This window comes from Thunnus albacares, chromosome 12 (genome assembly GCF_914725855.1).
Source record: "Thunnus albacares chromosome 12, fThuAlb1.1, whole genome shotgun sequence".
Lineage (NCBI taxonomy): Eukaryota > Metazoa > Chordata > Actinopteri > Scombriformes > Scombridae > Thunnus > Thunnus albacares.
Genome location: NC_058117.1, coordinates 31,952,666 through 31,965,632, shown reverse-complemented (window position 1 = coordinate 31,965,632; position 12,967 = coordinate 31,952,666). Strand labels below are relative to the sequence as shown.

The 12,967-nt window shown below is 42.2% G+C and overlaps 1 protein-coding gene across 4 annotated transcripts in view; it reads right to left on the bottom strand.

Annotated features, from left to right (window-relative positions):
- Positions 1-2,209: 2,209 nt before the first annotated feature.
- rasal2 (RAS protein activator like 2) overlaps positions 2,210-12,967 on the bottom strand; it is a 93,859-nt gene continuing 83,101 nt past the window's right edge. For 3 of the 4 annotated variants that reach the window (XM_044368413.1, XM_044368411.1, XM_044368414.1), the window contains 6 exons: positions 9,906-10,108; positions 8,614-9,592; positions 8,332-8,496; positions 7,063-7,265; positions 6,880-6,967; positions 2,210-2,944 (listed from right to left, as the gene is read on the bottom strand). In XM_044368413.1, coding sequence (XP_044224348.1) covers positions 2,777-2,944; positions 6,880-6,967; positions 7,063-7,265; positions 8,332-8,496; positions 8,614-9,592; positions 9,906-10,108 — 1,806 coding nt within the window. In that variant the 3' untranslated portion in view covers positions 2,210-2,776. The remainder of the gene's footprint in view (positions 2,945-6,879; positions 6,968-7,062; positions 7,266-8,331; positions 8,497-8,613; positions 9,593-9,905; positions 10,109-12,967) is intronic. The other variant, XM_044368412.1, reaches the window with a different exon arrangement.

Genomic DNA, 12,967 nt, shown 5'->3' with positions numbered 1-12,967 from the left:
TCAGCTGTCAATCAAACTGGGATCGTCAACACTTTTTAGTTTTTTTCTTGTTCTGTTGATGTTTTTAGTTTCTTTAAAATTCACTTCTTCCTGTGTGTTTTTATCCATGGAGGCTATCGCTGCTCATGATGACGTCTTTTACCTTCACTGACGTTTCTTCAGATGAAAATATAAACTTCTCTTTGTTCTAAATGTTAGTTTCATGTTTGTATTGATGTGTTTGTGTGCTGTTGTTTCTTAAACAGAGAAAACAGCAGAACTTCCTTCATCATAGATATTTTGTTCTCATCACTTTGTAAATTCATAAAGAAATGTACAATCAAACTGTAATTATCATGATAATAATCATTTATTATGTTCTTGTACATTCTGGGTTAAACTAACTGATTGTGTGGATGAAGTGAATCTGAACATGAAATCATTGAACAAGAGTCATTTAACAGACTTTACTGATTAGATGTGTGAACAATCTGAAGCTTTACAGAATCAATAAAGATTTTTTTCAACAGTGAGCAAAGTATTTTCTTCTGTCTTCATCTCAGGATCTCATTCAAAGCTTCTGGAGAAAATGTGAAACTAAAATGAGAGTTTATTTGAGGCAGTTTTCCTCCTGAAACACCACAAAGTCCAGAGTTCATGTTCAGAACAGACAAACGTTTGTCAGTCAGTCTCTGTACTTTCAGCTTTCTTCACTAAAGCAGCTTTGTCACTGAGAAAAGAGCAGAGTTTTCTATCACTTGTTGCTTTTAACAAACAAGATTTTCTTTGTGCATTTAGTTGATAAAGTCTTTGTTATACAGGCCTAAAAAACTGGAAAATAGTAAGAATTCATTTGATCGAGTTTGGGTGGGAAGAAGTTTTGTTGCGTCCTGACAAACATAAAACAACAGATATTGTGTCGTTGTGAACTTGAGGTCATTTAAATTTATTTTTATGTAGATGAAAGTTGAGAATGAGGCTGTCATGTTGGTTCAGTGTTTAGTTCTGTCACCTCACAGAGAGACGGTCCTGGACCCCAATTTATCAAACTGTTAACAGGAACAGTTCGGACTTTAATGAAAGATAAAAGTAAAAATCCTTCACTTTTACTCACAAACATAAGAATAAAACTATTTGTGAAACTTGTTTTGATTTTAAAATGCTGTTAAAGAGGTGTGTTCAGTTGGTTCAGAGTAGATCCTCGATGACTGCAGGACAGAAACTCTGTTCTCTGTCTGATTGGATGAAATATTGTTGGTCATGATCACCTCATCTACCAACTGTAGGATGTCTCAGAGAGGATTTTGTCTCCAATTCAACCAATTTATTTTCATTTTATCCATATTTATATATCAGATTGTTGGTAAGATTTGATGATTTAACACAAATAAAAATTATAAGGATGTTTTTTAAAAGAATGTACAATACAGCAGCTGTCGGGTCAATCCATATGTCTGATTGGCTAATCCTTCATGTGATCAGTCATGTGATCACTTGAGGCTGTCATGTTGGTTCAGTGTTTAGTTCTGTCACCTCACAGAGAGACGGTCCTGCTAACAGGAACAGTTCGGACTTTAACGAAAGATAAAAGTAAGAATTAAGTGTGTAGTTTTTATGTCTCAAATTATATATTACCACATTAGGGTGTTTCTGAAAAACTCTTTAACGAGCGAGCGTCTGTCAACAATTTCAGCAACACTTATTTAATGATCTCTTACTTTCATATCAATTACCAGGATTTTTTCCCCCCATTATTTCCTATAAGTAGCGTCAGCGTAATGTCGTCATTATAGAGCTTTCAGGAAACCATCTAATCTGCTAACATGTAGTTCAACTACACACTGAAAACTGAGTATTTTCTGTCAGTTAAAGAATTCTTAATTTATTAAGAAATTTTTGCAAATGAATAACCTAAATATTATGCATGGACACTTACCAAATATACACATTTGTCTTTTTTAATATAATTTGCATTAAATTGGATCAACATTTCTGTAAAATGACCTTAAATGAACCGTTACATACTGGAAAAATTACATGTACTCAAAAATACAGAGGTATTAAAAAAAGATACAGTACTCTTAGTGCAGAATTGCTCCTATCAGAATGTCATGCATCTCTTTATTAGATTATAATTACTGATGAATGAACAATGTAAGAATCATTTCAATGTTGTAGCTGGTTAAGTTTATTGTAACTGTAAGGAAAGATAAACCAATATTCAAACATGTCAGACTTTTATAGGCAGCTTTTATTCTCATATGTGACAGCAGACTGCAGGAGTCTGTTCAGTAGATCAGCAACAGGAAGTGGAGGAATAAATTAAAACCTCAAAAAACAAACTCATCAGGTAAAAACTGCTCCACTCTAAAAAAACAAACAAACAAACAAAATAACAGTAAAACAACAACAACAAGAGCAAAAAAAAAAAAAGCAGAAGATTCAAATAAAAACCATAAAAAAGTCAGTTAGAAAACTGAGTGCGTTCATTGTTCAGTTTCTGTTTTTGGTTTGTTTCTTCCTCACTGTGCTTCTGAGACGCAACACACACACACACACACACACACACACACACACACACACACACACACACACACACACACACACACACACACACACACACACACACACACACACACACACACTCACTCTCTCTCTCTATCTCTCTCTCTCTCTGTACACTGAACAGATCAATCCTTCAGTATTTACACTCGTATTTATAGATTCTCATGTGCGAGGAGGGGTGGGGGGGTCAGGTACATTAAGCCCCGCCCCCCCCTCGGTCCTCGTAGACCAATCAGCAGCTGCTGTTCTTGAACTCTCCGTTCTCAGTGATGGACAGTTTGGTGGGGTTGGTGGGCGACAGGCCGTTGCGGAGGTTCGGCGTGCTATAACGCTCCTTCACCTGCGTCAGCGCCGCCATCAGCCGGGAGTTCGCCGCGTCCAGGGAGCCGATCCGCTTCTCCTGATTGGATAAAGACAAGGGGGGGGGGGAGGGCGGGACAGGACGTCAGACTGACAGGTATGAAGTGAAACGAGGGTTTGTAACGATCCAACTGTCGGGTTAAAACCACGTCACAGCATGAAGCCATGAAGCCTCCGTAACGTGATGAATGAAAAACCAAATCCCTTCAACGAGCCTTAAAACTACAGCAGAGAGCCGTCATTACTGTCAAACACTAATATAATACACACTCAATTAAACTGCACATATATGGGCTCATTAACTAATGGATTATATTTAAATATATTTTATTTGACGTTAAAACTCCTTCAAGTTCATTAAACAGCATTAAATTGAGAATTTAAGAACTTTTCAAGGTATAAATTAAAGGATGATTCACTTTATTTCAGGTTTTTATAAGTTTCAGGGATCTTAGTTACATTAAGGCTTTGATATTTTAAATGTTTCTTATTCAGAACTCAGTTGTTTACTGAGATTTAGGTCTAAATGTATGGATTGGAACATATTTAAGGGTTTTTAAGAGATAAAATGTTCATAAAACGATGTCGTGGAGATTTAAAGATGAATTCACAGGGAGCAGGTTTCACACTGAGTGAATATTATTCACTCAACATTAAGTTATATAAACGTTCTCTTTTGTCCGTTTGTGATTTATCTACGAGGGTTTCTGAACCTGCTGAGTTTCAAGGTTGAAACCTTGAAGCTTCGTCTTTGTTTAACACGAGAAGAAGAAGAAGAAGAAGTCTGACACTCACAGCTGAAAACTACATGAGAGTAAAAATATCCTTTAAAAATAACAAGAGGACTTCATTTTTTTCAATTAAGCTGTTTATAAAAGGATTATAATGCATTAAAGTTTGGTAAAATGTACTAAAAAGGATTCAACTGAAACAACTGAGGAAGGTTTTACTAAAGAGTTTAAAGTACTTTTAAAGTTCTGGTTTAAATTACGGCTCTGAAATATTTTCAGCTGCAAATTAAAGATATTTGAAGTATTATTCAGTATTCAGGTGTTTAACAGATAATAATGAATCAATACATCAACAGATGATATAACGTATTAAAGGGTTTTAACAGAGTTTCTGCTTAGAATGAAGGAAGCAGTAAAAACAACATGACAGGTACCCTTCATTTGAACTTTTTTTAAATTAAGATGCCAATTCAGGGGTTAATTACTGGATTATATATATATTGGATTGGATTATATTATATTATGTTTTTTTAAGATTATTTCAACAATTTAAATGCTGAAAACTCTTAAAATTGACCAAACTTGAAAGCCATTCTTGTGTCTGGTCAGGTTCAGGACTGGTTTTCATGTTATTTAATTCTTTCAACGGTGCGTTTAAAACCCTTTAACTGCATCATGATGAATGTGTAACTGAATGCAAATAAAAATCAGGGATTTAGTGTCACAGAGAGTCAGATGAAGTCGTTGTGAAGCAGTTTTAACCCGACAACAGAAAACAAAGTGAAAAACCTTCGTAGGAAGTTTGAGGGCAGCAGCCGAAAATATAAAAACAGCCCAAAAAAAAAAAAAACCAAAGAAAGAAATAAAAAGTGAGACTGAAGCTCTACTGCAGATACTCAGCGGGAAGTCAAACTATTATCTGAAATCTCTAAGTTCACCTGCTTCGTCTCCTCTGACGGTTAAAACCTGTTCAGACCTTCTCCGCTGCTCCTTTTACTGGTCTAAAGAGTGAACTGGAAGCTCTGGTGGTGGTGGTGGTGGGGGAGGGGGTTGTGGGGGGTGAGGGGAGGCAGCCAAACATAAATAAAACCAGCTCAGAGCGCAACACGCCAACACACCAACACACCAACACGCCACGTCTTCAGCACCTGCTGCCGCTGAATTTCAGAGTTTAACAAACCGACTTCGGCCGATCGACGCCTGAAACCGCGACCGGAAACTCGCTGCAGGTGCAGACGAGTCTGCTGGGAACGTAACGACGTAAACACAGTCAGAAAACAGGACGAGGGGAGTCGTGACATGCAGGAAAAATGAGAGAATTTAATGTGAAAGTAAGCAGTTAACATCAGTTTCCTGAAACTGTTTGTCAGAATAATGCATAATGAAAATAATAACAGTCATCAAACACCATTAAAATTAAGGGTTTTTTTCTCTCAATGGAATTTAGTCCAGTTTTAAATCGCCATTAAATCCTCATGTTTCATTCTGAGCGGTGTGCTGACGGAGCAACCTGCCCACACGGGGTCGACGGTGAGCCGCTGGTCTCTGTTAGCTTTTGTTAGCTTGGTGCTAATCTCAGAACCCATCAGCTAGCGTATGATGACAGTTTAACCTCTGGGCTTCTGGCAGATATCTGGATATCCGGGCTAAGACTCATTGTTTACAGTCCGACACTCTGTGTTCAGCAGCTAGTCTACAGCTAACTGTTAGCAGGTAGTGTTCAGCGGCTAGTCTACAGCTAACTGTTAGCAGGTAGTGTTCAGCGGCTAGTCTACAGCTAACTGTTAGCAGGTAGTGTTCACCAGCTGGTCTACAGCTAACTGTTAGCAGGTAGTGTTCAGCGGCTAGTCTACAGCTAACTGTTAGCAGGTAGTGTTCAGCGGCTAGTCTACAGCTAACTGTTAGCAGGTAGTGTTCAGCGGCTAGTCTACAGCTAACTGTTAGCAGGTAGTGTTCAGCGGCTAGTCTACAGCTAACTGTTAGCAGGTAGTGTTCAGCGGCTAGTCTACAGCTAACTGTTAGCAGGTAGTGTTCAGCGGCTAGTCTACAGCTAACTGTTAGCAGGTAGTGTTCAGCGGCTAGTCTACAGCTAACTGTTAGCAGGTAGTGTTCAGCGGCTAGTCTACAGCTAACTGTTAGCAGGTAGTGTTCAGCGGCTAGTCTACAGCTAACTGTTAGCAGGTCGTGTTCAGCGGCTAGTCTACAGCTAACTGTTAGCAGGTCGTGTTCAGCGGCTAGTCTACAGCTAACTGTTAGCAGGTCGTGTTCAGCGGCTAGTCTACAGCTAACTGTTAGCAGGTCGTGTTCAGCGGCTAGTCTACAGCTAACTGTTAGCAGGTCGTGTTCAGCGGCTAGTCTACAGCTAACTGTTAGCAGGTAGTGTTCAGCGGCTAGTCTACAGCTAACTGTTAGCAGGTCGTGTTCAGCGGCTAGTCTACAGCTAACTGTTAGCAGGTAGTGTTCAGCGGCTAGTCTACAGCTAACTGTTACAGGTAGTGTTCAGCAGCTAGTCTACAGCTAACTGTTAGCAGCTAGTCTACAGCTAACTGTTAGCAGGTCGTGTTCAGCAGCTAGTCTACAGCTAACTGTTAGCAGCTAGTCTACAGCTAACTGTTAGCAGGTCGTGTTCAGCGGCTTTTTACAGCTTTTACTCTGAAAACGACGCTATGAGACGCTGAGAGTGAAGCAGAACAGCTGGACAGATAAACAATCAGCTGAAACTCACTATAGAGCTGCAGAGTCTCTGATGACTCTCACATACAGTATTATTATTATTATTATTATTATTATTATTATTATTATTATTGATGTATTGATTACAGCAGTGACATCATGTGACCAGACGTCTCTGCTGGTTGACTTCTGGTCATTATTGAGGCCGAGCAGGTGTGTTGGTGTGTTGTTGCTGTTTGTGGTGTTTTTCTAAAAACAGCGTGGAGGGGGGGAGGGGGGAGGGGGCGGGGCCACAGTTACTTGCCTGATTGGTTTATTTGACATCCGTTACTGACCTGAAATCAGTGAAGAGACGATGAGAAGCAGAACGCTGCTTTTAAAAAAAGATTTAAGTGGCACAAAACTTTCTGAGAGCTGCAGGGCGAACGTTAGCGCCGCCGCTCGGTAAGAACATGGCGGCTGTTGTCGTCCTCGCTGATGTTTCAGAGAGAAACAGTCTTCTACTGCTGCTGTTACAGGAGTTAAGTTACTGTGGGGTTACAGGTGTAGGAGCAGGTGTGTCTGTCTGTACCTGAGCGTCAATGATCTTCTGTTTGGCTTCGATCACCGCCTGCATCTCTGCGTGGTCCCGCTTTAACTCCTCCTCCACCGCCATCAGCCTGCACACACACACACACACACAAATTACATCACCTAGGCAACGTCATTTATTGATCCAGATAAAACAGCAGCTCCAGGTGTGTTCAGTCCGTACCTGCAGATGATGCTCTTCATCTGGCTGTCCTTCTCCTCCTGCTGCCGTCTCAGTCGCTCCTCGCTGTCCTCCAGACGGGATTTATACTCCAGCAGCAGCTTCTGCATCTGCTGCTCCTGAGCCAGCAGCCGCCGCTCGTACTCCTCCAGCCGCCTCCCCGACACCCGCAGACGCTCCTTCAGCCGCGAGATCTCCAGCTCGTACTGCAGCCAGAGGAGGACGAGGAGGTTATTCATATTTCTAATCACGCGATCTGTCGTTAAGCTATCAATATTCACGTGCTGCTTCCCTCCAAACTTCCTCCTCTAAACGGCTAAATGTGACTCCAGAACACGATTTGTTTACAGGCAGCTGACGACGATCACTAGTGTCTCATAAAAACAAAACTGTGTCAATAAATGTTCAAATGATCCAATATTTCACCAGAAATCAAAGATTAGAGAAAAAGTCCAAAAACTGAAAACAGATTTGTGTATCAGAACTTTGTTTTTTCTTCTTTCCTCTCCCATTAATCATCTCACCACCCCTCAGATTTATCTGCTGACCCTTTGGAGGGGCCCGACCCCTAGGTTGGGAACCACTGGACTAAACTAGCTAACTGTATATAAAGTAGTGTAAACTAGCTCCACCTCCAGCAGCTACAACAGTAACATGCTGCTCTAACACTGATGCTTCACTATTAATAATCTAATGATGTCATATATAATAATATATCAGTCAGAGGGACCAAACCACTACTTTTACTGCAATACTTTAACTACATCAAGCTCATAATACTTATGTACTTTTACTGCAATACTTTAACTACATCAAGCTCATAATACTTATGTACTTTTACTGCAATACTTTAACTACATCAAGCTCATAATACTTATGTACTTTTACTGCAATACTTTAACTACATCAAGCTCATAATACTTATGTACTTTTACTGCAATACTTTAACTACATCAAGCTCATAATACTTATGTACTTTTACTGCAATACTTTAACTACATCAAGCTCATAATACTTATGTACTTTTACTGTAGGAGTATTTTTACGTTGCTGTATTTGTACTTTTACTGCAGTAAAGTATCTGAGTATTTCTGCTGGTTCTGATGTTTTGACTGAAACTGCTTCCTCGTGTCTCTCATGTAGTTTCTAGAAGTAGAAAGTCGACCTTCGGACAGGAAGTTTAACAGTTTTTATACCTTCTATGATCTGAATTTAAAGACCTTCAGATACTTTGCATCATCGCAGCTTCAGTCCGTCCAGGTGATGTTTTACCTTCTCAGTGTTTCTTCCTTCCTCTCTGCTCCTCTCTCCTCCTCCTCCTCCTCCTCCTCCTCCCTCCTCCTCCTTCTCGTCGTATTGGCCGTTGTTGAGCACCCAGGCTGCCGTCCTCTCCACCGGAGACATGGCCACCGCCACCGCCTCCACCGGAGACGCCACCTGCACACACACACACACACACACACCAGTGACATCATAAACACACCTGTAACACTGCAGCCATTATTTCAGTTTTACATTGTGACTTCCTGTAGTGATGACGTCATGCTGCAGTACCTGCGGCAGCGGCGGCGGCTGCTGCTTGGCGGCGGTCCTCGTGGGCGGAGCCACGTTCTCCACAGACTGTTGGCGGTTGGCGTGGCTGGTGGTGGGCGTCGGCTCGGTGTTGGCGCTGCTGCTGCTGCGGAGCGAGGCGCTGTGCGGGGCCGAGCGCGGCGTCCTGGCTCCGCCCCCTCCCCGGCTCTGCTGCTCCACCTTGACGATGTGGGCGGTGCCCGCCGTCGTGCTCTGTCGGGGGATGGCGACCGCCGTCGCGGCGCCGGGCGGGAGGTCGGGTGGAGCGTGGCGGCGCGGCGTCGAACACTCCTCGCTCTGCGTGCTCCGTCTGCTGCCGAACTCGTCCAGGCTGCTGTTGGACGCCACGCGACCTTTGCCGCCCACCTGGCTGCCGAAGTCGTCGGAGTTGCTGTGGCTGTTGTGGGAGCTCTCGGTGCTCAGGTTCTCCGAGCTGGAGTCCTGCCGCAGCGAGTGGGCGGAGCGTGTGGACAGGCTGTGGGCGGGGTTACTCAGGTGGTAGACGGGGTTCTGGAAGGACAGCGGCTGCAGGCTGCGCTGCTGGCTGAGTGACGGGTGCAGCGGCCGCCTCACCTGCGGCGCGCTCTGCGGCTGACCGTCTCTGGCCGCGGCTTTGCTCTGGTGCGGCGCCGGCTGGGGGGTGAGAGGGTTGGAGTGCGGGTAGTTGTGCGGGGGGGGCGGGGCGTGTCCGATGGAGGCCTGGGAGCCGACCCTGCTGAGGCGGGGAGGGGCCTCGTGGTGCGGCGGCGGCCCCGCGGGGCCGTGCAGGTTCTGAGCGTCCTGCAGGTCGACCAGTGAGATGCTGCGTCCGTTGGGAAGCAGGTTGTCTCGCTCCTCCTGGTCCGAGAAGCTGGTGTGGGTGGAGGGATGCTGCTGCTGAGCCAGCAGGGGGCGCTGACCCCGCACGTAATCCTCCATCAGCTCGCTCCCCGGAGACTGCAGGCTGCGGACTTTGCTGTGGCTGCAGGAAGTGACGCGTTCACAGGAAGAAATATTTTCACTTCACAATGAAAATCAGTCAGAAACAAACTGTCGTCACGGTGATCATGTGATTATAAGATATTGGTTGTTGCTTCATAATGAAGTTTAAACAGTCGTCACCATGATGAACGTTAACATCTGTTGATTAGAACCTGATCAATAAACTGATTGATTATAATAAAATGGGCTCAAACATGCAAGCTCTGATCATGTGAGCAGCTTCTTCTTCTTCTCTTCATTTATATTGATTTGTTACAGATGTTCATGTTCAGATCTGACAGCTGATTGGTTACCTGTCGGCGGGGTCCTCAAAGATTCGCTGTAACCCGGACGACAGGCTGCCACTGATGTTGTGGGCGGAGCTGTGGTGGTCCTGGAAACGCCGCAGCTGCTGCTGGACGGGCGTGGGAGTGGCCAGACAGCGAGTGATGTCTCCCAGAATCCTCGGCAGCGGGCCGAGCTTCGCTACGGTGGCCTGCAGGAAGGAATTTTCACCCTGGAGTCGCCGTGTGTGTTCGTGTGTGTTCGTGTGTGTGGATGGTTTGAATGGGAGCACCAGGATGCAGTGGTGGTGGTGGTGGTGGTGGTGGGGGAGCGAAACCAACATGGCGGCAACAGAGAGAGAGTCGGCCAGACAGGAAGTGAACAGAAGGAAGAGGAAGAGGAAGAGGAAGAGGAGGGGGAAGGAGGGGGGGGGGGGAGGAAAAAAACATGAGGGAAACTTAATGGAAACAAAAATCAAACCAATGAGAACAACATGCTTCTACTGAACAGAACCAATCAGACACAGCATGCTCAAACAGGTGAGACAGGTGAGACACACCACAGCCGGGGGGGGGCGGGGGGGGGGGGGGGGGCGTCCAGGCAGGGGGGGGGGCGTCCAGGCAGGGGGGGGGGGAGGGGGCTGCGGGGGTTCAAGGCCATGCTGTGAAGTTCAGCCACGCAGCGTTAATGTGGTTAAATGACCTGATGTGACCTCTGCTCCTGATGTTCATTCATGTTACATCATCAAATATTGACATCACACACACACACACACACACACACCTGCCACTCACTGATCAATAACCAAACACATGAGTTACTGGTTGCTATGGTAATAAGGGGCAGCTCTTTCCCTCTGATTGTAGTTAATCTGACAGTGTCTGATCACACTAACGAAGGTTTTACTGCTTCACTTATTGTTTTTATCATCGATCACATTGTTGATTATTTTCTGGATTAATGTATTAATCATTTAGTCAATAAAACAGGAGAAAACAGTGAAAAATGTGAAAAAAAACCCTCATCCTACAGCCCGAGTCCTCGTCCCTACTAAACCTGGTTCCACCTGGTTCAGGTTCTACCAGACTCAGACCGTCGAATCATCAGGATCAGCAGCAGGAAGTAAAACCTTGTTAATATTCAGTGAACTCTTCCTCCTCCTGTCTATTTGGCCCTTTATAGATAAACATAGTCCACCACCTGATCATCCACAAGAAGCTTAAAATGTCTGTTTTTAATGTAAAATCACTCACTAACTATGATTACTGAGACCTGGTTGTTAACTCTGCAGGTCTTATCGAAGCCCCCCCCTCCGATTTCAGTCTCATTTAATCTCCAGAGACAATCGAGTGGGTGGTGTTGATACTTTGTTTTCAGATAATTAACTTTGCCCCGAGGTTCATCTCGGTCTTTTCTCCTCCTTTGAATATGCAGCTGTATCACTGTGATGATTTTTATCTCATATTAGACCAAATCTGATGATTTGAACTTAAACGTAGATCAACACAAAGACTCAACAGCCCTTCAGTTTAAATCTCATTAAATAAATCTGATTAACTTTCATTTAACATGTTGAAAGACCAACGATGACGACTACATCCTTGACTCAGTTTATCAAAGAGTACTGCAATACTTTAACTACATCAAACTCATAATACTTATGTACTTTTACTGCAATACTTTAACTACATCAAACTCATAATACTTATGTACTTTTACTGCAATACTTTAACTACATCAAACTCATAATACTTATGTACTTTTACTGCAATACTTTAACTACATCAAACTCATAATACTTATGTACTTTTACTGCAATACTTTAACTACATCAAGATCATAATACTTATGTACTTTTACTGCAATACTTTAACTACATCAAGCTCATAATACTTATGTACTTTTACTGCAATACTTTAACTACATCACGCTCATAATACTTGTGTACTTTTACTGCAATACTTTACTACATCAAGCTCATAATACTTATGTACTTTTACTGCAATACTTTACTACATCACGCTCATAATACTTATGTACTTTTACTGCAATACTTTACTACATCACGCTCATAATACTTATGTACTTTTACTGCAATACTTTAACTACATCAAGCTCATAATACTTATGTACTTTTACTGCAATACTTTAACTACATCACGCTCATAATACTTATGTACTTTTACTGCAATACTTTAACTACATCAAGCTCATAATACTTATGTACTTTTACTGCAATACTTTAACTACATCACGCTCATAATACTTATGTACTTTTACTGCAATACTTTACTACATCAAGCTCATAATACTTATGTACTTTTACTGCAATACTTTACTACATCACGCTCATAATACTTATGTACTTTTACTGCAATACTTTACTACATCACGCTCATAATACTTATGTACTTTTACTGCAATACTTTAACTACATCAAGCTCATAATACTTATGTACTTTTACTGCAATACTTTAACTACATCAAGCTCATAATACTTATGTACTTTTACTGCAATACTTTAACTACATCAAGCTCATAATACTTATGTACTTTTACTGCAATACTTTAACTACATCAAGCTCATAATACTTATGTACTTTTACTGCAATACTTTAACTACATCAAGCTCATAATACTTATGTACTTTTACTGCAATACTTTAACTACATCACGCTCATAATACTTATGTACTTTTACTGCAATACTTTAACTACATCACGCTCATAATACTTATGTACTTTTACTGCAATACTTTAACTACATCAAGCTCATAATACTTATGTACTTTTACTGCAATACTTTAACTACATCACGCTCATAATACTTATGTACTTTTACTGCAATACTTTAACTACATCACGCTCATAATACTTATGTACTTTTACTGCAATACTTTAACTACATCACGCTCATAATACTTATGTACTTTTACTGCAATACTTTAACTACATCACGCTCATAATACTTATGTACTTTTACTTTGTAGGACTTTTTATGCAGGACTTTTACTTGTAATATTGCTGTATTGGTACTTTTACTTAAGTAAAGGATCTGAATTCTTCTTCTACTGCTGTTAAGTCACACACAC